At 39.5% G+C, this 27,582-nt stretch overlaps 1 protein-coding gene across 6 annotated transcripts in view; it reads left to right on the top strand.

The window, feature by feature from the left end:
• DYRK1A (dual specificity tyrosine phosphorylation regulated kinase 1A) overlaps nt 1-27,582 on the top strand; it is a 140,616-nt gene that overhangs the window by 80,816 nt on the left and 32,218 nt on the right. For 4 of the 6 annotated variants that reach the window (XM_060098484.1, XM_060098486.1, XM_060098483.1 and 1 more), the window contains 2 exons: nt 20,453-20,649; nt 26,863-26,982. In XM_060098484.1, coding sequence (XP_059954467.1) covers nt 20,453-20,649; nt 26,863-26,982 — 317 coding nt within the window. Of the gene's footprint in view, nt 1-8,260; nt 8,349-20,452; nt 20,650-26,862; nt 26,983-27,582 lie in introns of those variants that run through there. The other 2 variants (XM_060098481.1, XM_060098482.1) reach the window with 2 other exon arrangements.

Raw genomic sequence — 27,582 nt, 5'->3', positions numbered from 1 at the left:
GAAAGAGCATGGAGGTTTACATGGGAGATTTTTATGGGTCAGACCTGGTAGTACCACACATCACTTCTGTTGACATTCCATTGGTCAGAGGTTAGTCACAGGGCCATGCTTGCTGCAAGAGAAGCTGGGAAATGACTGGTTGCCTCAGTAAAGGAAAAAAAAAAGTGCCTTTAGTTACCGATTAGTAGTCTTGTCCACGTGGCAAATGCAGCCACCATAAATATGACCAGCAAGACCTTGATTTAGTCTATGTAATTTTTTCTTTCATTGTTCCTTTTCTCATCCCCCCATGATTCTGCTAAATTACTTCCCCCACGTGCCCGCCCCCCCCACCACCATTTTGGGTGATTGTCCTTCATTGTTCCTTTATGTGTGACAGGGTTCTTGGATGCAGAAAAACTCATCCCTTCCTAATTTGGGAAGAAAATGAATTTAATGGAAGGCTATAAGTTAGCTCGCAGAATTGATTGGAAAGCTGGAGACTGTGCTGGAAAAATAAGTAGGAACCAAAGTGGCCGGCAGCAGAGGACACAGCCAGGTCAGGCCACAGGCCTGGTCTGGCTAGGATGCCACTCCTGGCACCTCGCAGTCAGTCGCCGCGTGAGCTTTGTCTGTCCCGTCCCCACAGTGAGTGTGCTGTCACCGTCGGTGCACCTTCAGAAGTGACTCCTCAAGATGCTCGCTCTGACTGTTCAAACTTGGGTTGCTAGCAAAGCCCTAGTTACCAAGGAGTGAGGAAGAGCGAAGTTTTGTTACTGTTCGGCTTTTATAGTAGGAGGCGTGGCTTTTTTTTGTCTTCTGTGATTTCCACAAACCGTGATGGGTGTCCAGAGACCAAGTGACCAAAAAGTGACAAACGCCTACTTTAGCCCCTTTTCATCAGGAGAAAATGTCCCATATTTTGGTGTAACATAGGAGACTGTTCCAGGCTTGATTTTGCCACTGACCTTTTTGGACAAGTCGTTAAAACTCTCTGGGTTGCAGGTGCCCCCTCTATAAATTGAGGTTGGGAACTTGTTGCCTGATAATATTTGTTCATCCCCTCACTCACTGAATAAAATATTTATTGAGTGCCTTTATGTGTTGGCTTAAAAGAGGTGAGTGAGAGAGACATCCTGGCCTTTCTTAGTTCAGTGGATGAGCACAGAAATCATTCTAATGCAGTTAGGGTGGGATGGCAGCTCATGAGGAGTCCCTTATCCAGATTAGAGGGTTGTGGGCAGGGGATTCCTGTATCTCTCTTTGCTTCATTCACTCATTCATTTATTAAAGTGTCTGCTTTAAGCCTTTGCATTGTTGTATTTTTGAGAATATGTGAACAAATAAGACCAGTCCTTCCCTCAAGGGTGCTAACTGTGAGGGCATGCTGATCACTCCCGCACAGAACACGCTTGCTGTGCTAACAGCAGAATAGTAGGAAAAGAAATGGAGCAGGGAGCAGCTCACTGTAAGATTCTGGGAAGGTTTCTAAGAGAAGATGACATTACATCTGGGTTTTGAAGTTTGAGTTCAAGATTTCTAGGAGCAGAAAAAAGAAGAGAGAGTATTCTAGATAGAGGGAAAACTTCTGCTCAGACACTGTCAGTGCACCTGAGAGAAAGGATGTGTGATGGGGGGACAGGATGGAGGGAATGGTGGGCAATGAGGTGAGAGCTGTAAACACTTCAACCTGGAAGCTCTGAATGTCTCAAGGTGTTGGGGATCTTGAAACTTTTTTAAGGAAGCAAACTTTGACAGCGGCGGGGAGAAGGCGCGGGTACTGTAGAATCCTCCTCAACACTTTCTTCTGAATTGAGATCCTGACAGAGTATAGAACTAAGCAGATGGGTTTGTGAGACATTCCTGAGGCCAAAGTCAGAGAATGTAGTTGGATTGTGTGAGTGTGTGTGTGTGTGTGTGTGTGTGCGTGCGCGCGCGTGCGCATGCGCGTGCACAGGGAGGGGAAATGAGACAGTGAATAAGGCTCTGCGGTCTCTAGCTTGAGTGGATGGATGGGGGGGATGCAGTTTATAGAAGTGGGTTGCCCTTGGCATTCCCCTCTGCTCCAGCCTGGGCAGACACAGCATGCCGTGCTTTCTAAACCGAGGTTCAAGTTAGCCTTGGAATCTGTAACAGTATGCGCTCCAGACGGCCACTACCAGTCTGTCTGAGTTTGTACTAGAGGGGAAACCTGGCTGCCTTTTCTCTGTTGTGAGGGATGGGAAGTGAAGAGAAGACACAGGTCCCCTCCACACCCAGTTTCTCTTTTCCTTGTCTTGTTTTCTTCAGAACACTAATCGGACATTTTTTTCTGATATTATCAAGTTCACTTATTGTCTCAGGGATCCTGCCCTCCCCCCACCAGCAATAAAATACAAACTCCAGGAAGACAGAGACTTTGCCCTTCATCTTCACATTTTTGGCCTGAATGCTGAGAACTTTATCTAGAACAGCACTGTCCAATAGAATATAATGTAAGCCACCTATGTAATTTAAGTTTCTAGGAGTCACAGTTTAAAAAATAGAAAAAAGAATCAATATTAATTTTGGTAATATATTTTATTTTACCCAATATATCCGAAAAATACTATTTTAAAGTTAAAAATTATTGAGAGAGTTTACATTCGGTTATTTTGTACTAAGTCCTTGAAATCTTGTATGTTTTACATTTGTTGTACATTTACAGCCCATCTCAGTTTCAACCAGATGCATTTCAAGCACTGAGTAGCCCTACCTGTGATTAGTGGCTGCCATATTGGACAGCTTAGGTCTAGAGCATAGTAGGGGCTCAGTAAATATTTGTTGAATGAATGAATTAGAAGATAGATTGGTTGTTAAGGGGGCATGTAGAATCCAGGAAGGATTTGGTTTTAACAGTAAGGAAATAGAGCATATTTATATGTTTGACAGAACTGAAAGCGAGAGGTAGATGGTAATAGAGGGGCAGTTTGATGGAGGAAGTTCCCTGGAGGAAGGCCCCTGAGGAGGTGGCTGGAAATGGGGTCTAGCAGCCCAGGTAGGAAGGATGAGAGATGTTCTGCTATCTTACCTCCTTTGAAGAGGTATGTTCTTCAATTATATTTTAAGAAACCCAAATCCAGTTTGTTGAGCATAAATTTCTAATTGGAGTTGTGTTATAACTATTTCTTCCCCTCATTTTAGATATTAGATAGTTGAGAGTTATTTAAAAAATCTTAAAAGTGGTTTCCCTAATGACTTAAAAAAATTGAATCATTATGTTGTACGCCTGAAACTAATATAATGCTGTATGTCAATTATACCTCAATTAAAAATTTTTTTTAATTAAAAAAAGAAAGGAAAAGAAAAACATCTTTTTAGGTGGGAAGTGGGAAGAAGTGTTATGGACATGTATCAACATTCTTTCTTTGACGTCATTCGACTAGAAAAAGAAGTATTTTCTGCGTTAAAATTAACTTAATCAAATCTAGTTTTTAGCATTGTGATTATATTTGGGATTAAAATTATCTGCATTGTACATGTCTGAATTTAAAATAAGGTTATTTCCCCCAAATTATTCCTCAGTCCTTGCATATTTGAGTTCTTAAACAGTCTTTCATATTGTCTCTTCTGTTATGGGGTATACTGTTACTGTTCATTACTTTATTTGAATAATAGAGGTCTGTTTGAGGGTGACATGTGAGCATGGGGGAACTGCTTTCAGTAGTAGTTTGGGATGCTTATGGAGATCGTTTGATGTAACGAATCTGTTCAAAGTGAGGCAGAGAAATTTAACACAGATTTTTAAGGTCATGATCTCATGTTTTCAGGTGTTGATGTTGTAAATAAAACTTTCAAAGACCATTTTTTAAAGTATTGTAATAAGTAGAAATCTTGAATATACCCGTAGAATTAATGGAAAACATCAACTCTTCTAATTTAAAAAGTTTTTAATCTTACTGTTACTTGGGATAATATATCCAGTTATAGTGTTGTACGGTCATTCAAAAAATGTTGCCTTTAAAACAGTTTAGAAGCTAAGATTATGTGCTCTGGGAAACCTAGGTGACTTTAAAGGAAATCTAATGAGGACAAGAAGCTGGTATTGAAGATTGGAGGTAGGCTTTTGACTATATTGTGATGGACACCTCCCATATGTATAGATAGATACGCACAGGCACACCTCAGAGATACTGAGGGTTCGATTCCAGGCCACCACAATAAAGGGAATCACGTGAAGTTTTTGGTTTCTCAGTGCATATAAAAGTTATGTTTATACTATACTGTCGTCTGTTAAGTGTTCAATAATAGCATTATGTCTTTTTAAAAAGTACAGGGCCTCCCTGGTGGCGCAGTGGTTAAGAGTCCGCCTGCCGATGCAGGGGATACGGGTTCGTGCCCCGGTCTGGGAGGATCCCACATGCCGCGGAGCGGCTGGGCCCGTGAGCCATGGCCGCTGGGCCTGCGCATCCGGAGCCTGTGCTCCGCAACGGGAGAGGCCACAACAGTGAGAGGCCCGCATACCGCAAAAAGAAAAAAAAAAAAAAAAAAAGTACATACCCTGATTTAAAAAATTCCAAAAAAACCCCCAATTACAATAGTAACATCAGAGATCACTGATCACATATCACCATAACAAACGTAGTAATAATGAAGAAGTTCAGAATATTGCAAGAATTACCAAAACGTGACACAGAGACATGAAGTGAGCAAATGCTGTTGGAAAAATGGCGCCAATAGACTTGCTTGACTCGGGGTTGCCACAAACCTTCAATTTGTAAAAATCACAATATTTGCGAAGTTCAGTAGAGTGAAGCGCAGTAGAACAAGGCACGCCTGTAGTCATGGTTCTGATTGGGAAATGTGAGCTCTTCTTGCTTTGGGGACAGTCGTATATTCCTGACTGAGGTATGCTCAGGCAAATGTGATAATGTCAAGGCTGGAAGTGACTGGGGAGATGGTTATTCATGGGTGTTCAACCTTTTTTCTGCCCAAGCATCCAGAGCAGGTTAAGTTAACACCTTTCAAAAACAGAGGCTTTCTAGGAAAATGCTTCAGAGATGGGGAAGAAAGGAGAGTGATGTGTATATTTTGAAGAAGCCCCAAATAGATGGTGATACTTCCTCTGTATGTGATGCAATAGGGTATGTGATGGGGTGGGGCTGTTCGTACAGGTGGCATGTTTTTCCCAGTGTCACGTAATTAACCTCTGAATTTGGACCAGAACTGTGGGCTTCTCCTTCCCAGGCCAATTTTTGTTTTTCTCTGCCACACTCTTTTCCTTCTCCTTTTATTGTTTTTGTACACTTTTCTCCTTTCTATTCTCAATAAAGTTTTAACTGTCACGTGCTTGATAGCATGAAAACTGCTGAGATGTACTAGGAAGCAGTCTTTGACCAAGTCATTACATTTAAGAACATGTGTTCATTCAACCTAGTGCCCTTTTCAGACTTTCTCATTGTCACCACTGTTTCCTAAGTCGCCTGGGCTCAAAACCACTGAGCCATTTTTGAAACCAGCTTGTCTCTCATCTTCCATCTTTAAACAAGTTTTTAAGTCCTGTCATTTCTATCCTGTGGTGTCTCTTCATACATCTTCCTTTTTTTTTTCAACGTTAATCTCCTAAAGGCTCTCACAGTCCTTTGCTCGGACTGTTGAAATAAGCCCCTAATTGATTTCTGCTTGAGGTTTCTCTCTGTTTCAATCCATATTACACATCAATTATGATAAGCTTAAATAATAGAACATCTGTTGAGCACTTACCACGTGCCAGGTATTGTTTAAAACAGCGGTCCTCAACCTTTTTGGCACTAGGGACCAGTTTCGTGGAAGACAATTTTTCCACGGACGGGGGGGTGGGTGGGACATGGTTCAGGTGGTAATGCAGCGATGGGGAGCGGCAGATGAAGCCTCGCTCGCCGGCCCGCCGCTCACCCCCTGCCGTGCGGCCCGGTTCCTAACAGGCTGCGGACCGATAATGGTCCGTGGCCTGGCGGTTAGGGACCCCTGGTTTAAAACATTGTCTTTGACTTTCATAATAGTCTTGCGGTTCAAGCACTGTTATTAACCCATTCTGCGGATGGAAAGGGAGGCAGAGATGGAATTATCCAGTCACTCAGTAGCTAGGTAGTAAGTGGCAAAATTGAATCCAGACACTCCAGAGTGTGTGTTTCTATAGTTGAAAACACAGCTGGAGTGCTGTCACTCCTGGCGCCCTTTCTCTGGCACCCTCTTACCTATTTTACAAAATCCAAATCTCTTTTCCTGGCAGAAGGACTCTTTGGTCCAGCCTGCCTTTCTGTCTGTAACCTACTCCTCTGTCTGTGTTCTCCAGCCAAACTTGAAGTGACATTTGAACCGCTGTCTGGAAGAGAAGTGGGAGTTGGTCAGGCAAAGTAGCGGAGTAAGGAGGGAGCGGAGGGTGTGCCTGGGAGAGCCGGGGCCTGGAGCCTGAGGGGGGGCTGCGCAGGCTGAGGCTGCAGGTGAGGGTCGGTCTGGACTGTGGCCCACTTCCAGGTCTTGTCTTTTTCCACAGGACAGTTTCGTGAGCTCTTCACAAGATTCATGGAGACTGAGAACTGGCTTTTTTAGGAAGGTACTTTTGTAAAGCTTGATGTGTGAAGTTTACCTGTTTTTCCTAGATTCCTTTAAAAATTCTCCTCTCTTCTGGCCACAGCCATCCATTTGGATGCATCCGTGGTGCATTTATTTTCACTTGAATTCAAGCAGGTTGTACCTGGGAAGGGACATTCTCAAGCAGGGTGCTCTTTCTCAGCCTCTATCTCTTTTCCCCGCTCGTTCAGTTTACCTTCACTCCTTTGCAAGGGAGGACCTAGCAGTCTCGTCTTGTAGGAGGGGTTTCTCGTGTCTCTTGAGCACTTCCCCACTCCTTCTATCTTTGAGGCGTCCCCTGGTGAGGAGAGTGGACTCTGCAGAGCCTGGATTGTGTTACCACTGACCAGCCATGAGCACGGGGCCACCACATTTAGGGCCCCTGTGCAGCTGCTGGACTTCAGTTTCTTTCTATGTAAAGTGTAGCAGATGCTGTAATGGTGCCACCTAATTCTTGGAGCTTTCGTGGATGTGAGGCATACTGGAACAAAACTTGGCATGGAAGAAGAGTTTAATGAATGTTGTTACTATTTTTTACTTTTATTACTTTTTCTTTAGTTGTGAAAAACTATTGACAGAGCATTCTGGTAAAGGGTCATACAAACCTGCTCTATTCTTACTGTTACTACTGAGGGTATTCTCTTTGGTTTGGAAAAATGTGCTTGTTTGAGAGGTAAATAATGAAATCTCATTGTTATTTACCTGTCGACTTACTTTTTGACTTCTAGTGAGTTTGAAAGTTTCCCCATATGCTTATTCTTGGTTTGTGGGAATTGCATCTTTTGCCTTTTTTCGGGGGGTGGGGGCAGATTTTAGTGTTTTTAATTGTATCGTTAGAGAGCTTTATATATTTAAGGATATTGTATAACACTTTTGGACAGTAACATTTTCCAGACTGTTTTCATTTGGCATGGAACTCAGATGCAAATTTTAAACACTTTTGCACAGTCGATATGGAAGAGGGAAAACTAATGATGAGCTCTAAAATGATGTATTTATTTGCTACATAAATATACTTTTTTTTTTTTTTGCGGTATGCGGGCCTCTCACTGTTGTGGCCTCCCCCGTTGCGGAGCACAGGCTCCGGACGCGCAGGCTCAGCGGCCATGGCTCACGGGCCCAGCCGCTCCGCGGCATATGGGATCCTCCCAGACCGGGGCACGAACCCGTATCCCCTGCATCGGCAGGCGGACTCTCAACCACTTGCGCCACCAGGGAGGCCCCATAAATATACTTTTAATGAAGCGTTCCCTTTTAAAATATTATTACATTTTATAACCTCTGTGAACAGTTAACAGTTTGCTCAGTGCTTAACTTTTAAAGTGTCTCTGGTCAGATAAATATCTTGCCTTTGGGGCATTTTGTAATGGAAAATCCCTGTAAATATACAGTGTTCTAATTGGAATCACAAAGCCAAATGATTGCCTCATTGGATAATTTTAAGTATTATGCTGCAATTCAATATAGGTACCCAACTAAGTACTTAACTAGATTTAAAAATATCTTGTATGTTTAACAGCTGTCTAGCTAGAATGAAAAAAGAGTGAGGAGAGGAGTTATGTGTATGGTTCTCCTCTTTTCCGCCTGGGATCAGAGAGGGAGAGAGTTTTAAAAGTGTTTTTTTCTTTCTCAGCTGCTGTTGCTGTGCCTGCTTTGGGAGAAGGCAGAGGCAAAGATGAGGGAACGTATGGGGCAGCTTTCTTTCCAAAGAAACTTTATGTGCCCGAAACTTAGTAGCATCTCCAGACACTTGTTAAAGTGGCATGGTTGTGGCATAGCTGAAGTGATGGCAGCCTGGGGTAGGTGACATTTCCGCCTGTGTTGTATTCCTAGCGGCCTCTCTCTGTGTTCTGATTCTTCTTCCTGGAGGGGAAGGCAGCTAAGCAGGCAGTGTTCAGCTTTTTAATAGCTTCATAATATTTCAGCTTTTAGATGTGTTGTAATATGTGGTTTCTCTTCCTTTTGTATTTCCAGGTTTCTGGAAGGCAACTGTAGTGTGTATAGGCCCTAGCAAAGTCATGGTCAAGAAATCTGAAGAAAAATCCTGGAATGGGGTGGGGGAGGGAGCATCTTTGGGTAATTCAGGTTTTATATGTATGAACATATTCATACATTATGTGTGTGTATATGTATATACATGTATATACTTTATGTGTGTGTAGATATATGTATATATAAAACATTTAAAGTTTTTTTAGATAAATAGTATTTTACTATGTTTTTGTGTAGGTTTTTTTTAAAAAGGAAATAAATTAGAATCTAACCACCATTTATTAAAATGTGTCATTTAAGCTCTAAACAGGGACTTTTGAGCACAACCTTTCCTTTCCTCTGGCAATGATCTGTGTAACATTTCAAATCCATGGCATTTTACAAAGGAAGGAATACTTTGCGTTTACGTGACTCGACAAGATGATGAGCCATCTCATTTCATGTATGAGGAAACTGACTTATTTGTTACCATGCTGCATTTATGCGGGTGTTACAGCAAGCGAGAGGAAGTCTTAAATCCTAGTTCAGTGTATTTCTATGTAACAAGCTTGAACTTTCTTGGTTTAGTTCTCATTTTACCTGTTTTATAAATGAATATGCTAAGTTTGCCTGTTACAGAGGAATCTGAATCTGAGATACGGAAAGCAGAGCTTCACAAAGGTGGTTATGAGCAGCTTGAGATCTACAGTTATCCCATCTGGATGGTTCCAGTGCTTTCCCTTAACTGTCCCACAGATGACTCTGACCTGAGAGGAGGTGAATGAAAACCCCATCTTCTGACTGAAAATAGGAAGTGGCGTTCATTGAATGCACATGTCACGTTACTGCTGGTTAGGCTGACTTTAACTGTTTCATGTGTTGTCGACTACCGCTAACCCTGTCTCAGGTGATTGTATTTGCTAAACCATAAATAAGGATATGTCATCTGACAAGTACTAGTATGAGGGACATCTGTCTGATAGCCTTGAGCTACATGATCACTGTCGTCCCTTCAAGTTGAAAAGGCACGCTAGACTCTCAGATCGGGCTTACCGTCTAACTGAATGATGATAGTTCCTTAGCTTGCTTGAAAGAATTGTTTCTTGGTTTTAACCAGTATAGTTTGTCAGTTTGAATGACTTACATCATTTTTGTAATACTTTCGGTATCTTTATTTATTTATGAAAGTTAAACTTACTGGAGGCCAGATGACTGCAGTGAACACGTGAACCCTTCAGTTAAACAAGCGTTTAGCATTTATACAAGCATTCTAGTCAGGACCCCAGTTATTTGCTCATTTTCTTTGGTATTAACCTGGATGCCTGATAGAGCAGCCAGCACTGTCCTGTGTAGATCTTCTAGATTCTTGAAAATACTTTTATTCTCACAGTGGTAGTAGATTGTTTCCTTTTTTTAGAATCTTGGTCTCCTTTAGCCCGATTAGTTACCTGTTGAATAAATCATGTTATTCTCATACTGTGGCTAGAAAGAAATGTATGTAAATTAGGTCCTGTATTTATAGGTGACACCGTTTTCGTACTGAGACACTGATATTGCCGGAAAAGGCTGCTGCAGCAGCCGTTGTCTCCGTGCTGTTCCCTCGTGCTGAGAGCTGGATTTTGCTCGTTCAAAAGGCATCTTTTTTCTGCCCCTCTGCAGGGCTGTCCGGTGAAACAGCATCTAAAATTAAACTGTCAGAAACAAGTTTGCTTTTTGTTTCCCCAAAGGACTGGAGTAGGGTGGGGAGGATGGGTTAGAGGCTATATAACTTGGAAACAGTAATGAGCCAACAAGGATCATGCAGCTACCATCGTGAAGATAAACTATTTTTTAAATTGTATTTCCTTCAAACTTAATTTGCCTCAAAAGCATGTTTGTGAGCATTTTGTTCAAGTGGCCATTATTTTGGTTGCTGTGTTTAAGTATGTTGCTTTCTTTAGCATGTAATTTTTCCAGTAAAATTTTAGTTTTAAGTTTTAGAAAAGTTTTGTTGAAGTCATTTACAATCAGTTACCAGTTAATCATACCTAAAAGTCAGCAGCTTGTATGTTTAATTTATTGTAACATAAAAATCTTTTGTGTTGGCATTTCTAAATCTCCTCCTAATGGCAGATTCATATTTATAAATTTGTGAATGTCTGTGCTCTTTCTATACTGCACAGTGAGTTGGTTAGGCAGCAGTTACTTACAGCATGTCTACTGCATGTTGAGCACTGTTCTAAGTCCTAGGGATTCAGTAGTGAACAAAGCTGGAGGAGGGCAGGGGGGAGTGTACGTTTCAGTAACATTATTGCACTGGGAGGTGGACTGGCTTCTCATCCATATCAGTCACTAAGTAGCTACCAGGCCAAGGTAGAAAATCACTGATCTTCATTTTCTTCAAGTGGTTGGAATTGATCTCTTGAAAGGTTTAATCTCGCTTCTAAAATTTCTCTCCAGACATTGTGTATGTTTACTTGTCTTTTGTTTCAGCCCTACCCCCCATTCCTAAAAATTAAGGGTTCAAAGGCTGCTTGACACCTGTTTCCTACTAAAGGGGGAAATTTTTTATTTAGATGGGCTTATTACTGATTAAACATTTTAATTTAATGGACAGTATAAGAAAAAAGGGATTTCTTTTTTTCCACTTGGAATTTTTTCATAGCTGCTGATAACCCATAAAATAACCAGGTAGTATTATCTGTTTTATTTATTTTTTTCTATTTAAACATATTTTATAATTTTAGACTATTGGGAGAAATACAAATTTACCCATATTACGTGTTATATATACTATGTACAGTATAATAATTATAGAGTCCGGCAGCTGTATCTTGAGTGGTTATTTTAATCCTTTTTGTGTTCCAGATGCTATTATTGAAAATAAGTGCTTGACATTTTACTTCAGCTATAAGAATTTGGTTTGCCTTTAGTAACTGAAAGGGTAAAGGACCGTTTACTGTCTTACTTAGGGCTAAGTAAGATTTTCTGTGATCTAGTTGAGGATAATCCGTCCATCTGTCCATCCATCCATCCATGCAGTCTTTCTCAGTGGTTGCTTGAGGGCTTACCACATGCATCCTTAAGTTATAGTGTCTTGTACTCTAGGCACGTGGGCTTCAGTAGTTGTGGCACGCGAGCTCAGTAGTTGTGGCTCGCGGGCTCTAGAGCGCAGGCTCAGTAGTTGTGGTGTACCGGCTTGGTTGCTCTGCGGCACGTGGGATCTTCCCGGACCAGGGCTCGAACCCATGTCCCCTGCATTGGCAGGCGGATTCTTAACCACTGTGCCACCAGGGAAGCCCTGAGCCCCCGTTTTAAAAATACTTCTTTCATCCTTACCCCCTTCAGCTTTCTCCCTCCCTTTTTGAACCATTTCTTCATGTTCTAAATATTCCTGATGAATTCAGTTCATTCTTTCACTGAACAAATATTTATTGAATGCAGGCCACATCCCAGGCACTGTTCTTAGTACTAACGATATCTTACTTGCGGACTTCCATGCAGTTACCCTCTTAATGTGTATTTTTCTTGCCAGCCATCATTAAAAGTGCAACTGGCTACTCCTTTAACGTTTTTCTTCTCTTTTGCTATGGGTATATCTTGTTGTTAGGGACCTTGCAGGTTTCTTCCCACTTAAGCTTGGTTGCCTTTCTGTCATTTCTTAGGGGATTCTGTCTCGGAAACTTGGCCTCGTAAAAGTTTCTGCATTTGAATGTCTTAGTTTTAATTAACTTGAATTATTTTCATTTACTTTTGTTCTTTAATATTGTTCTGTCTCTTTAAAATCTAATGTGGATTAATAACTGTCACAAGGATGGTCTCCTATCAGTATATTAATAAAAAAAAAATTCAAGTTAGCTACAAGTGGCGCTACATGTGGGTCTTAAATCAGAGATAAATGATTGTTACTTTCACTCCGGGTCTTCTCCCAGGCTTTTCTGTTTGGTGTTTCCTCTGTGTCTACTTCTGCCTCTGTCTTGCCGTCTCTCAGTCTCTGAGATCTGTTCATGGAATGTTTCTCTCTAGAATCAGTGCTAATCTCTAGTAGTGTTACGGTCTCTAGTTGTTAAAGTTTCTTTTTAGAACATAGTGAGGAAGCTGCTTCATTTTTAAAAATTTATTTATTTGTGGCTGTGTTGGGTCTTCGTTTCTGTGCGAGGGCTTTCTCTAGTTGTGGCAAGCGGGGGCCACTCTTCATCGCGGTGCGCTGGCCTCTCAACTGTCGTGGCCTCTCTTGTTGCGGAGCACAGGCTCCGGACGCGCAGGCTCAGTAGTAGTGGCTCACGGGCCCAGTTGCTCCGCGGCATGTGGGATCTTCCCAGACCAGGGCTCGAACCCATGTCCCCTGCATTGGCAGGCAGATTCTCAACCACTGCGCCACCAAGGAAGCTGTCTGCTTCATTTTTTAATAAACTATTTACCAACATTTTTATGAACTTTTAAAATTTATGAAGATATGCTTATGGTTAAAAAGATCCATAGAGTTCAGAAGGATATAAAAAATGAAGACAGGACCTTACATGCATACTTTTCTCCAACTTGCCTTTTATACTATTTGGCAGCAATTTAAAATATTACATTGGAGTTGAACTCCAAGAAATGATTTTGAAGCAGAAACTAACACACCCTTGTAAAGCAATTATACTCCAATAAAGATGTTTAAAAAAAAAGATAATTCTGAATTAGGTTTTATAAGTTTATCATTAAATTAAAATATCTGCTATTGCAACATGTATTTATGATACATTCTTGGGCTAAAATATTATTTTTAATTTAGTTGAATAAGGGTTATATATAATATGGCAGAACAGGTTAAATTAAACCATATGAAATTGCTGTTTTGTAGGCCAAAGGAGGTCTAATATCAGCAATTTCATATAGTTCAGCCTAATTCTTTATCATCATCTCTGTTATAGGATGAACTGAGTCTATTTCCTCATTAACATTTAGATTTAAAAAGGAAGATGGGGGCTTCCCTGGTGGCACAGTGGTTGAGAGTCCGCCTACTGATGCAGGGGACACGGGTTCGTGCCCTGGTCCGGGAAGATCCCACATGCCGCGGAGCGGCTGGGCCCGTGAGCCATGGCTGCTGAGCCTGTGCATCCGGAGCTTGTGCTCCGCAACGGGAGAGGCCACAACAGCGAGAGGCCTGCGTACCGCAAAAAAAAAAAAAAAAAAAAAAAAAAAAAGAAGATGGAAACTTCAGAAAGAATAAAAACCATGGTGATTTGCTTAATTATAAAATGAGGTTGACAAGAAATTCCCATATTAGTTTGTCTTCTTGGAGTCTTATTATAGGAGAGGAATGAATGAGTGAATACCTTAAATACTTTCTGGCATTGTGGGAGGAAACTAAACTTGAGTCTCTTTCTGGATTTCACACGCAGCAGTTGAGCTAAGAAAGGAGACAGTGAGCATGTGGCAGACACCACCTATATACCAGGCCTTAGTGCTAGAAGCTTAATCTTTCTTTCACTTCGTTAAGTAGCTGGTAATGTTACTAAGTAGTTATAATAGATTTTATAGTAAACAGATGAACAGATGGTGTAGTAAATAGCTTTAAAAAAAATCCCACAGGGACTTCCCTGGTGGCACAGTGGTTAAGAATCTGCCTGCCAATGCAGGGGACACAGGTTCGAGCCCTGGTCCTGGAAGAGCCTACAGGCCACGGAGCATCTAAGCCCCTGCGCCACAACTACTGAACCTCTGTGTCTGGACTACTGAAGCCCACGCGCTTAGAGCCCGTTCTCCGCAACAAGAGAAGCCACCGCAATGAGAAGCCCGTTCACCGCAACAAAGGGTAGCCCCCGCTCGCCGCAACTAGAGAAAGCCCACGCTCAGCAGCGAAGACCCAGTGCAGCCAAAAAAAAAATCACACAAGTGAAAAACATAGTTACTTCTTGTTGACCCACATTTAGATTACCTACAGCAAATTTTAAAGGAAAATCAGATTCTTTGTCACCCACCATACCACTCTTAGGACGGGAATGTGTTTTAGTCTTTAAAAAAAAAACAACCCACAAACCCCAAAATGTGGGGGAAAAAGCCTTATGGTGTATTGTGTAGTCAGAAAATAGCCTGTTTTTGGACTCTCTGCTACTTGCATTAGTTGGAAGGTAGCTTTCTTAAAATGAGCAGTTAAATTTTTTTAGATGTTATTCAAAGCAGCATTGGCATTATCTGGTGGCTTATTAGCCTCTCAAGCCCTACTCTAGATCTACTGAGTCAGTCTGCAGTTTTAACAAGATTCAAAGGCGATTTGTAAGCACGTTAAAATTTGAGACTCACTGTTATAGATCGTGGATGGCATTGTCACCCCCACAAAACAATGCCTTTGTTACCCCTCAGTGAGTGCTTGTTGAATTTAGTGCATGTAATTGACTAGATCTAGATTCAGAAAATGAAACAAGTATTATAGGAGGATAGTTGTAACAGTAATAGTCAAGCAGCAGCTATCCAGTTCATTGTATTTCTTTCATGGCTGTCTGGATATCAAAAAGTTATTGATCTGTCACCCAAAATGTATTCTTGAGTCTGATTCTACTCATGCTGGATGATTAGTCACTGTCTTGTGATCGTGTGTTTGTGGTGTGTGTGTGTGTGTACATATGCAAGTCAACAATAGTATACAAATTAAAGGAGTAATTAGATCTTGGTGAGTCAAGGATCTATAATCCATATTGTAATGTATAAGATAACTTAAAAAAATAATCTGCGTGCAAGGAGGGCATATAAAGTTTAATCCAGCAGAAGGTAAGAAAGGAACATAAAACAGTTGGAATAAGTATAGAAAGGTTATTAGTGTTCATACATGAATTAAACCCAACTGCATACTGTTTAACAAGAAACAAACCTAAAATATAAGGAAACAAAGGTTGAAAGTAAAAGGATGAACAAAAGACATACCACGCAAAGATTAAGAGGTAGGCTTGGTGTAGTCATGCTAATGTCAGACAAGGTGAAAAGCATTATTGGAAACAAACAGGGGCAGTTTATAATGATAAAAGGTCTTATTCATCAGGAAGGTATAAAAACTTTCAATTTATGTAATGCAGTACATGACCTAAATGGGAGATTTTAAGTATGGCTAACTGGCTAACTGGTGGAATAAGATAAGTACAGAAATAGAAAATACAAGTAAAAGAGGAATACTTAATAAAATTAATAAACCTTTGATTAGACTGATCACAAAGAAGAAAAGAGAAGGACTTTTTAACCAATCTTGGGTGAAGGGGCTGTCACTACAGTTATATCTACACTGATTGAAAGAGAGGATATCATGAAGAAGTTGATAACGATGCATTTGAAATTTAGACGAAGTAAACATAGTATTGGAAACATATAGCCTACCAAAATAGACACACCAGAAAATGTAAAATCTGAAGAGTCATATTTAAGAAATTTAATTGAAAAACCTACCCACAAAGAAAGCTGCACGTCCAGATGATGTCACCAGTGAATTTACTACAAAAGGATAATCATGACCAAATTGTATTCCAGGAATGCCGCAGTTGATTTAACATTCATCAACCAATCAGTGTATTTCACCACATTAACCAAGTAAATAAGAAAATGCATGTCATTTCAGTGGAGTTCAGAAAAAGCATTTAATAAAATTCAGCATCAGTTCACGAGAAAAAGGTTTAGCACACTGGGGCTAGAAGGGAGCTTTGTTAACCTGATAGTGGCTATCAGCTAAATACCTAGAGCAGCCACAATAACTGGAGAAATACAGAAACTTTCCTTCTGAGATTGGGTGTAAGACAGCAGAGCCTGTACCTCCTCCTCTAATCACCACTGTACTGAAGGTGGCAGCAAGTAGAATAAGGCAAAGTGAAGAATAAAGATTGGGAAGGGGGAAAAAGAAGACTGTTCAAGTGCCCGGTTGTGCTGGTAGCTACTTACTAAACAGTGCAGATAAATCCATCATTGCAGAACTTTCTGTTGGACAGCGCTGTTCCAGACAGTGCAGTTTCAACCAAAATCCCAGCATGTGTTTATTTGTCTTGGTAAATTTGATGAGCTAATTCTAAAACATAGACACAGAGAGGGCTAAGAATAGCCAAAACATTCTTGTAGAAGAAAAAAATTCTTTACTACATATTACAACTTCTGAAGCTATCATAATTTAGACAATGTTTGGTTCTTACACAAAGGTGTAAGAAATCTAGGTAAGTCTTTATCCCGCATAACAGAATAAAGAATCCAAAAACAGATCCAAGTATGTATGAGTATGTGATTTTTGATAAAGTTGACATTACAGGGCATTGGGGAAAGTTTCCTTTCAATAATTGGTTCTGGGTTAATTGGATGTCCATTTTGGGGGGAAATGAAACTTGATTGCTATCGAAAACACACAGAAATCAGATCCAAGAGCACTGCTCATCTTTAGATGTGAATGGTAAAACCCAACTTCTGGAAGATAACATAGAATTTCTTCATGACTTTGGTATAAAGGAAAGATTTCTTAAACAGACACCAAAGGTACTAATTTTAAACCAAAAGTTGGTAACATTAAGAGATTGTGTTCGTCAAAAAATACCATTAAGGGACTTCCTTGGTGGCGCAGTGGTTAAGAATCCATCTGCCAATGCAGAGGACATGGGTTTGAGCCCTGATCCGGGAAGATCCCACATGCTGCAGAGCAACTAAGCCCACGAGCCACAACTACTGGGCCTGTGAGCCACAACTGCTGAAGCCCGTGCTCTGCAACAAGAGGAGCCACTGCAATGAGAAGTCCACGCACCGCAATGAAGGGTAGCCCCCGCTTGCTGCAACTAGAGAAAGCCCGTGCACAGCAACAAAGACCCAACACAGCCAAAAAATAAATAAAATAAATTAGTTAATTTAAGAAATACCATTAAGAGAGTGACAGTGTAAACCATCTATAACCAATAAGGGGCTTATATCCAAAATATGTTAAAAAATCTAATTTTTTTAGGCTTTAGATATTTGTAAGAAAAAGACTCTCTTGATAGAAAAATTGAAATACAATCTGAATGGGCATTTCACCTAAGTGGATACCCAAGTGGCTGATAAATGAAAAGATGCTCATAGTCACAAGGAAAATACACATTAAAATCACAGTGGAGTACACACCTACTGCAGTGGCTGAAATTAGAAATACTGATGGTTCCAAGTGTCAGTGAAGGAATGGAGCACAGGGAATTTTCATAAACTACTAGGGGAAAAATAGATTGATTAAACAAACTGGAAAAAACCCACAGAACAGCATCTCTGTATATACCGAAAATCACTTAAGAATCTTCCTAGTGGCAGTATGCGTAATAGCTCTGAACTGGAAATAATCCTATGTCAGTCAAAAGTTGGGTGGATAAAGTAATGATAATGAACAAGCTACAGTTCATAAGCCTGACATTAAGCAAACAAACTCATTTATATGAAGTTAAAACTAATCTGTTTTTGGAGGTCAAGATACTAGTAACTTTTTTAGGTATTGATTGGGAGGGGCCACAGAGTGGTGGTGGGGGTTTCTGGAATGAGGGCAAGTTTTATTTTTCTTGTCCCACAGGTTCAATTGATGATAATTATTTAAGCTATATACTAATGACTTTTTTCTGTATATTGTAACAAGTAAGTTTAAACACAATATGTAATAATGACACTGATGATAGAAACAGAAGCTCATATTTTTTAAAAAGTGCATGTTATGTACCAGGTTCTATTCTGCATGTCAACTTGTGGTATCTCGTTTAAACTTTATAACAATCCTAAAGGAACAGGGTTAGTGTAATAACACCTCTGCTATAGGTAGGGAAACTAGGACCCAGAATGGTTAAGTCGTTTGCCATTCAGAGCCTTAGTCTTTTCACTGTTTACTGTTTATTTATAAGAGTTATTTATAGATCAAGGACCCCAGTTCTTTTCATATACATTTATATTCCTTCCCAGTCTTTTGTGTTTTTAACATGCAGATTTAACACACACACACACATATACACACACCCAGTTATTTGACAGTTAGGTTTCCAGTTTTTTGCTGTTGTAAACAATACCAAAATAAACATTCTTCCCTTACTATTTTTGTGCACATCATCTATTATTTCCTTAGGATAAAATTTTTTTTCACTGAACAAAGTCGCTCTGTGGAATTGGATTAACTGAATGTATTTTTAAATTATGAATAATGAAATGTTTAGAGAAGTTATCCCATCTGTCATCGCAGGAACATTGTACTTATCCAGCAGATATTTATGAATCATATACTCTGGGTCAGTAAGGACTGCACGCTGTAATGGAGGGAGATGGAAGCTAAGGTCTAAAAGCAACGCTAAGTAGGGGGTGAAGACTTGAGATTTGCGCCTTAGAAAGGTCACTCTAGCCATCTTATTGAAGAAATGCGGAGTTGCACATGGGCAAAGTAAAGAGAGAGATCTATTAGGAATCTATTTTAGTCATCTAAGTGAGGCATGGGGTAATGGAAATGAAAAGAGGAGATTGAGAGTTCTGTGGGAAGTAGAATCAGTGAGATTGGGCTGCCATTTGCAGGAGGCTGTCTGTGGAGGAAAAGAACTCAAACTTGACTCTCAGCTTTGATTCTGGTTGACTGCGTAGAAGACAGTGGCATAGTGGCGTTTGCTGTGTAGGATATAAAAGTGGAACTTATATTTTTTGGGGGGAATTGAGCTTTGTTCTCTTTAGTTTGCAGAATCTGTGCAACATTCAGGTAGAGATTGTATGCTCCGGAAGAAGGGTACTCGCCCCATCTTCCTTCCCATCTACTGTACCGTGCATTACAGTACAGTAATTGCAGTTGATATTAAGCCATCTACTAATTGCCAGAGCCGTTCTGAGTACTTTACATGTATTAAAGCACTTAACCTTCACCACAGCTGTTTGAGGTAGATATTATTATCATTATCAGGAAATTAGGTGTGCAAGGCCACACAGCTGGTAAGTGTGAAGCTGAAATTTCAAACTGCAGCAGCCTGGCTAAGAATCTGTGGTCTTCACTTTGGGGCCAGCAGTGTTGTGTGTTTCAAAACAAGCTGACTTCAGAAAAATTACTCTGGTGCTGAACAGTGTGGTGTGGTGAGAGTTTGCTGGTTTACTCAGGAAGACAGGCACATGTATTCTGGGCCAGTGTTGGTTGACCAGGGGTTTGTGCTTTGTTTTCTGGCTTTAGTCTGTGATTGCAAATTTGCAGATTTGGTTGAATATAAGAAGAAAAGTCTTTTTCTTTTCCTAAAGAAAAATTAACTTTTATTAGCTAGCTACCAAATACTTTTAGGACCAAAATGTTAATTTTCCATTTCTACTATGAAAATCATGACCATGGTCCCAGCCTACCTGTGGGATAATAATGGATCGTTCGTTTTTGTGGCAAGCTTGCCTGGTCTAGGTTCTCTTAGGACTGTGTCAGGAGAGTCCAGAGGAATACAGCAGCCTGTGAATTTGTTTCCATGTATCGTGTGCTCAACTTTTAATTACCTGTGTCAGTGGTGAGCACCATTAGAACAAATTTTTCCCCTGGTTTGGGGGATGCTAGGGCTATTGATTGCCGTACACCTGACAGGTACAAAGCAGCATCTCAGCAGTTTTCCTTTGAATTGATTTCTGAAGAGCTGATCTATTGGACAGGCTCTTTGCAGGAATTCAGAGATTACTTTTGCAACTTATGGTTCTCAATTGATGAAAATCTCATATGTAAAAATAAGTATGAAAGGTTGTTTCCATTGCTTTACAAAAAGATTTACTTAAGATTTTCTCTTAAAACGGACTTTTAGATATTCATTTTAATCACTATTATATTTTATACCGTTTATTGTACAACAGTTGTGTTGAGTGTCATACCCTTGTTTGCAGTTTGAAAGGTTTTTAATGTTATTGAACATCCTAAAGTCCTTATTTAGAGAACTATTAGATAAGTCAAAAGATACAAACATTAGGATATGAATGCATCCTTTAAACCTCACTTATTATCTTCTCGTAGGAGGAGAGACTTCAGCATGCAAACCTTCATCTGTTCGGCTTGCACCGTCATTTTCATTCCATGCTGCTGGCCTTCAGATGGCTGGACAGATGCCCCATTCACATCAGTACAGTGACCGTCGCCAGCCAAACATAAGTGACCAACAGGTTTCTGCCTTATCTTATTCTGACCAGATTCAGCAGCCTCTAACTAACCAGGTAAGTTTATGACGTATCAGAAATGATTTGTTGGAATGGTAATTTATTCATTAAAATGGTAAAATAGTAAATAGGCAGAATGCCTTAATGGTTTTCAGTTTACATGTCACATGGGATTCCGGGTGGACAGAATATGATATTAAGGAGTTTGCGTTTAAAAGTTTGTTGGGGTTTTTTGTTTGGTTTTTTTTTTTTTTTCTATGTATTTCACTTTAATTAGAAGAACACTTATAAACATAACCACAATCTCTCATTCTGTGATGGGGGAAAAGTTACTTCTAAAGAATATTAGTTAAAATAAAGAAACTTAAACCTTATTTTTATGGGAAGGTGGTTAAGTAGAAAAATATAAGTTATAGGAAAACAAGTCAGATTCCATTATAGGAAACTTAAAGAGGTGATTTTACACTGTTATAAACTACTTTAGTACACATTTATAAAAATAAATACGAAACTCCTTAAAATTAAAAAGAAAAAAATGTAAATTAACCATGCTGCTCATTCTAATATTCAGACTAGAGATTCAGCAATTTTCCATAAGATGGATAGTGTAAAGTGAATAAATGCTGAAATCTCTTGATATACATACACATATGCATGTGTGTATGTGTGTATTTTTAATATCTTCCTGAATTAACTGCATCCACCATGTTGACTTTTGATTTCGGGAGGTTTTTTTGTTTTGTTTTGTTTTGTTTTTACTAGCTATAGTTGTGGTAAAGTTTCTCCACTGAGACTGTGTGTGATGAGTGCTGAAAATGGCTGTTTTTCCATGTACTCAGGAATTTGGTTTGTCACTGTTTAGGTCTTTCAGTATGAACAAAAACTTAGAAAATTTCAAAGTATTTCTTATACTGGATTATTTGAAGGAAATGTGTTTTCTCTAATTCAATAATACCTGGTTTTAATGAGCTATTGGCTACAGTTAAGTAACATCATTATTTGAGGACACCCTTGTATGTATTATAATAAGATCTTGTGAATAGTTGAACTGACTTTACATTTATAAAATTATATAGCATGTGAATAACATTCACAGTTAAATAGTAAGATAAATTATGACAGGACATAAGAATTTGTTTTATGCAGTAAATGAGAAGTTGTATGTTTGAGAATTGGAGCAGTTGGTCAGAATTGGAAAGTGTTTAATTGTGTACCAGAAGAAAGTTCTCTGGACATCCAAAACGTAGTAATAGCACAGTCTTTGCACTGGACTTTTAAGAAACAAAGTATGTTTGGATTCATTTTCCCGCTTGTTCAAAAGCAGCCTATCAGGTAGGGTGTCTGTTTTTAGTCTGTTTTTACAGCTGAAGGGATTGAGCTCCCATTTGTGACTTCTCCAAATATGTAGGCAGTAGACTCTGGGGCCCAGCCCAGGCTTCTTTCTTCTTAGATACAGTGCTTTTTCAGTTCTAACACCTGGCATCTAAGGAGGGCTAGGAAAAAAATCCAGTCCTTTCAAGTTATTTTATGTTTGTATTATTGTAGTAGGTAATTTAGTTAGCAAAGTACCTATTTTTAGATACAACTAACATCTTATTTGAGGGCTATTTTCAAATAAGAGATAAGTTACTTAGTATTTCCATTGTAAGCTTTAAAATATTTTAAAAGATTCATATGATGTAAAAAGACTGTCTTTTAAGTAATAGTATTCAGCCAGATACTTCTGCCAAACTCCAGAAATTTTGGAACCTAATAAGGCAGTCAGATTAAAAGCTTACTTATAACTGAAGTGTAAAGCACTGAAACTGTGCACTGATGTGGCGTGGTCTGCCGGTCATAAGACATGGGCTCCAGGTCTTGACTCATGATCTGGTTGTGTGACTTGAGTCAGGTCACATGGACCCTTCTCTCTGTTCCTTGAATGTAAGATTGGGACCTTAGACTAGACCCTCCAGAAGAATACTCTCTAGCTCTAAACTTCTGTAATTTCATTATTCAGTTTCCATAATCATCCTATCAGTGCCTTTTAAGTAAGGTTTATTGTACAAGTAAATTGAAAGGAGATAATGTTTTATTTCTGGTAGTTAATCTTTCTTGTGTGAGTGTGTTTCATGTGAGTTTAAATAGTTTTGTTCAAAAGATAAATGCAGTAAAAGTAAATGTAGAAAAGTATGATTGATGTTCAGAATGCTGAGTCCCTCTGGGCTGTTACAGTTTTCACAGTACCTGTCATGGTTCTTAAGCTATGTACTCTGGATATGTGTTACATATGCTATTCAGCTTTATTAATAGCTCACAATAGCAAGAATGGCAGGACATGGTGTTTCTCATTCTCCACTGTATATATGAAAATATGAGGTAAACATAAATAAAATGGGTGGAATAGGTATTATTAAACTAGAAAACAATTTTTGAATAAAGTCCTGGTACTTAACACTATGGAATCTTTTCAAGAAAAAAAGATTGTTTTAGCTCTTGTAACTTCTCTAAGCAGGAGGTGTGAACTACTGCCTTTTTTTTTCTTTCCTTTTCTTTCTCTCTCTCTCTTTTTTTTTTTTTTTTTGGCTTTGTGATCTGTGTCATCATCACACAGAAAGGTCAAGAGATAGGAGCATGGGGGATGTGACTTTTTTTGGCTCCCGGAGCCTGAAGGCTGAGGCGGCAGGAGAATAGCTCAGCAACTTTGCCTTTTCAGCGAGGGCGTTGGGGGCGGTGTGGAGGCCGTGGTGGGTCTGGCTACCTGCAGTGTGGCTCAGGGAGCCCCTGGGTCCTCTGAACACTGTGGGACTTCTGCCCGGCTGCGGAAGGAAAAGAGGGAGCTTGCTAACATTACATTTTCCTGACTGTGTGACCATAAGAAGTTGGAAGTGGACAAAGCGTCACATGCTTAGGGCTGGCTTGAGTCTTAGTATATAGATTTGTAACTGAGTGTGTATTTGGACAAGTTAATTTTCTAATTCTGGATTGGTGCTTATGGCACCACAGTAATGAAAAGCAGAAAGTTTGGTTGCCTAACATGAAATCACAATGAAAGTTTGTGAAGGAAGGGTTGTTTAGTTTGTCGAAGTGAATGTGTTCTTTCCATATATTTTGAGTGCCTAGCCTGCACAAGGCACTATTTGAAGCACTGAAATACGGCCTGATCTAAAGGCCAGTTTTTTGTGGGTGGAATTCATCTGGTTTATATATACAGATGCCCCTGAAATAGTAACTTCTGTTGCCAGAAGAATATAAGAAAAGTAATGTATTTAGAATTAGCTAACTGATTTGGCCTTTTAGGCAGCTTGGCTAATTGTGGAAGAGGTTAGTTAGCAATATTGTGTGACATGCCAAGGCCATAGCACACACTCATATATTGAGTGCAGAAAAAGATTGTTAGGCAAAATTACATTCATATCCAACTTCATGCATGTCCTATATACATTTAATTTTTTTTTTTGATTGTGGGATTTTGGTGTTTTAAGCGAGCATAATTACTCATGGAAAGATGCAGTCACTAGTCACATTTTTTCCAATGTTTGAAATACCAGTGGAATTGTAAGTGGGCAAGTTAAAAAAGCATATTTACAGTTTTGAACATAATTAATTGTAATAAATGCATATGTTTATTTTATTGGTATTTATTATGTATGACTCAATTATTTTGTCCAACACATAGCCTAAACATGATGGAACAAGAGGATAGACTAGAGACCTAAACTTAACAGGGAGCTCCTGGCCCAGTGCTGTGGTTCAGACCATAGGCTTAGGTGGGAGACTGCCTTACTCCTCATCTCTGTTATGTACTGGCTCTAAGACCTTGGTCAAGTAACTTGACATCAGAGACTCAGATTTCTCATTCGTAAAATAGTGACGGGAACTTACGTTACTTATTCTCACGAGATTGTTGAGAGGATTACATGAGAGAGTAAACATCTGCATACTCAAAGCATAGTGTATAGCAGATATTTGCTGCTATAATCATTATTTTATTATTAACTACTTAAGGAATTCAGTTGTTTCTAGCAATAGTTACACCTTCTATCAACTCTTGTGACGAAGGTAAAGAAGTATTTCACTGGTTCAGATTTCATGAAACCTCACAGTGAGGCTACACCCCAATAGTCCAAGAAGGGTCTTGCCAAGTACGTTACCTGCTTGAAAACGGTCAGGGTCTTAAAAAATAAAAAAAGGAAATACATTAAGGGAAACCTCTTTCATTACCTTAAATGCTTATAGCATTCATTCACATGAAAGTGTTTGACATGCTTATTACTGATACTGTCTAGTCATTAAATTACGTCTCCAAGGACAGGTATAAGAACCAAATATTCTGTGAACCTAACTGTACCTGTTCATATTTAGAAAAATAAAACTATATGTATTTAATAAATTAATTCAGATGATCTTATTAAGTCTTACTATATTTTCAGACAAATAGTTATAATCATTGAAGGTCTTTTTCCCCTTAAACCTTATTTGGAACTTTAGGAAGGAGAGGATCATGGGAAGAGGTAATAATTATTAACTTAATACAGTAATTCAGTGAATTTACCATCCGGATAACAACTTTTTAGAGTTTGAGTATAGATTCAGAAGAAACTAATGTTAATACCAGTTTAAGGGGAAGTGCAGGGTTGGAACAGTTCTCGGAGCTGAGTTGCTGTTCCCAGGTTATAATCCTTAAATTTGGCTCAAGTTTCCACTTCTTTCATAGAACAAAGAGAGGGAGAGAGAGTACAGCTAGGTAACGGTTCTGATCCCACCATCTTTTCATACCTCAGGGATGGGGATTCTTTTCTGTTCTGTCCTTACAACCCTTCTGTCTTCTTTTTTTGTCACTGTGGGTTAACTTGGTTAATTTTCCCAAGACTCCAGACATTTCTGTGAGGCCTTAGTATGATGTCTTTTCTGTCTCTCTGCCCCTCAGACTGACTGACCACAGTGCCTTTGGAAGGGGCTGCATCAGGGGCTTCTGGCTCAGTTGTTTTGCTGGTGTAAATGTCTGCAGGAGAGCTAGACAGGAGCCCAAGGATGACTAGCGGTAGTGACTGAAGGTACCTTGGTGTCATTAATTGGTTTTGAGGATCTGTTGGTTGCAAGAAGCCCCTCTGGGAACTCCTTTGCTGAGGCTTGAGGAGTGGGGCGAGAACAGCCATCCAGGATCATTAGTATGCTAGTTGCAGCATTCCTGGGCGTATTTATGTTTGGAGGACGTTTGTGTTTCCTGCTTTATCCCCCGTCTAGCAGGAAGCTCACAGTTGAACCCTGACTGCTTATTGGACGATGAAAGAGACATGGGTTAGTTTTGGGGTGGGAGTATGGTTGAAATGAGTTTTTTAAAAGAAGAAAGTTTCATTAGCATTAAGGTGTTCTCTGGAACTTATTTGTGGTCAGCTCCTAGTGTAATCATAGGTAGGGTATTATGGCTTCACTTGTTTATTCAACAAATATTTATTAAATACCTACTGTGTTTCAGGCACTGTGCCTGCTATGTTTTAGGCAAAGGGAATACAACATTGAAGAAAAGAATCCCTGCCCCATATGGAGTTTTCCTTGTAGTGGAAGGAGAAGGAGAACAAACTAAAACCAGTAAATGAGTAAATGTATACCAGTATGTCAGGTGCTGAAAAGTGCTGCTGGCTGGGGGCACAGGGAATGTGGAGGGTGAGATCGGATGTGTTAAGGTGGAGGGCATGTTTTACCCAGTCATGTTAAAGAAGTGAGTGAAGATTTCAGCCTTGCTTAAAGGCAGGTGCTGGTCAGAGGGCAGGGTCTGGGGGTGTTAGGAGCTGTAGTTCTGCAGCACCAAGCTCCATCTCTGCTCCATGAGCAGCTTGCTTCGTGGTGCCAACTGGGTCTTAAACTCCTGTATTAGGAAGCTGAAAGGTGGGTTAGTCTTCATCTGCCTGTTGTGATCCAGGTCAGGCTTTAGGAATAATTTAGAAGAAATTTTTCCCTAGGCTAATTGTATGGTGGAGAAGCCCTCTTGGGCAGCATCATGCATGTCTCCTGGACCAGGGGTGTATCTGTAATCCTCTTGTTGAATTTGGGGAACAAAACTGAAGGCTTGGTAACTGGGCATATTATCTTCTAATTTCGTTTATTTGTTCCAGTGGTTGTCTTCAGTGGATTCCGGATGAAAGAGATGACCGAGAGAGCATGTATACTATTCTAATGTAGATGTCTTTTATTTTTTTTCTTTTTAAAATACGTATACACAGGTTACAGAAGAGGGAATTCATACCAGTACAGTATAGTTAAAGTGCTAGTCTTTTCTGTCTATTTAAGGTGATGCCTGATATTGTCATGTTACAGAGGCGGATGCCCCAAACCTTCCGTGATCCAGCTACTGCTCCCCTGAGAAAACTTTCTGTTGACTTGATCAAAACATATAAGCATATTAATGAGGTAAGACTATCGATTTGTTATAACAGCATCTATTTTGCAATAGAGCAGGGAAAAAAGTTATTTTGTAGCATATTTAAACATACTGAAATTATCTTTAACTCCCAAGGATTGTCATATTGATGATTACCATGAAGACTGGTAAGTTAGTGATTTATAGATAATAAAATTATAATTGTGTAAAACAAATAAGATATAGTAACAAGGACTGCAAAAAGTTAAGATAATTGTGGATAACTTCCCCTCTTTTTAAAGTTATATTTAATATATGCTGAGTTGTCATTTCTATAATAATCTCGTCTCCAAAACTTCAGGGGAAAGGAAGGTAATAATGATAATATAAAAGTATGAAAATGTTACAGAATTTTGCTTAAATTTTTACATATCTGTTTCTACTTTTACCATGGATGTCAGGAAGTTCTGAGATGTATTTAATGCCCAGTTAACAGGCATTTGGTCTAGTCTCTCTGATCCATCTATATTTATGTGGTTTAAAGTTTTCTTTTTAAATTAATGTGTGTTCTTTTATCTGTATCTTTTTCATTGTAAGATATCTGAAGGCCTTTTTGGTGGAAGTAAGTAGGATAAAAAACATGGACAGCC

The sequence above is a fragment of the Mesoplodon densirostris genome, chromosome 5 (assembly GCF_025265405.1).
Source record: "Mesoplodon densirostris isolate mMesDen1 chromosome 5, mMesDen1 primary haplotype, whole genome shotgun sequence".
Taxonomy (NCBI): domain Eukaryota; kingdom Metazoa; phylum Chordata; class Mammalia; order Artiodactyla; family Ziphiidae; genus Mesoplodon; species Mesoplodon densirostris.
Note: the sequence above shows the minus strand (reverse complement) of the source record. Positions and strands in the feature narration are given on the sequence as shown.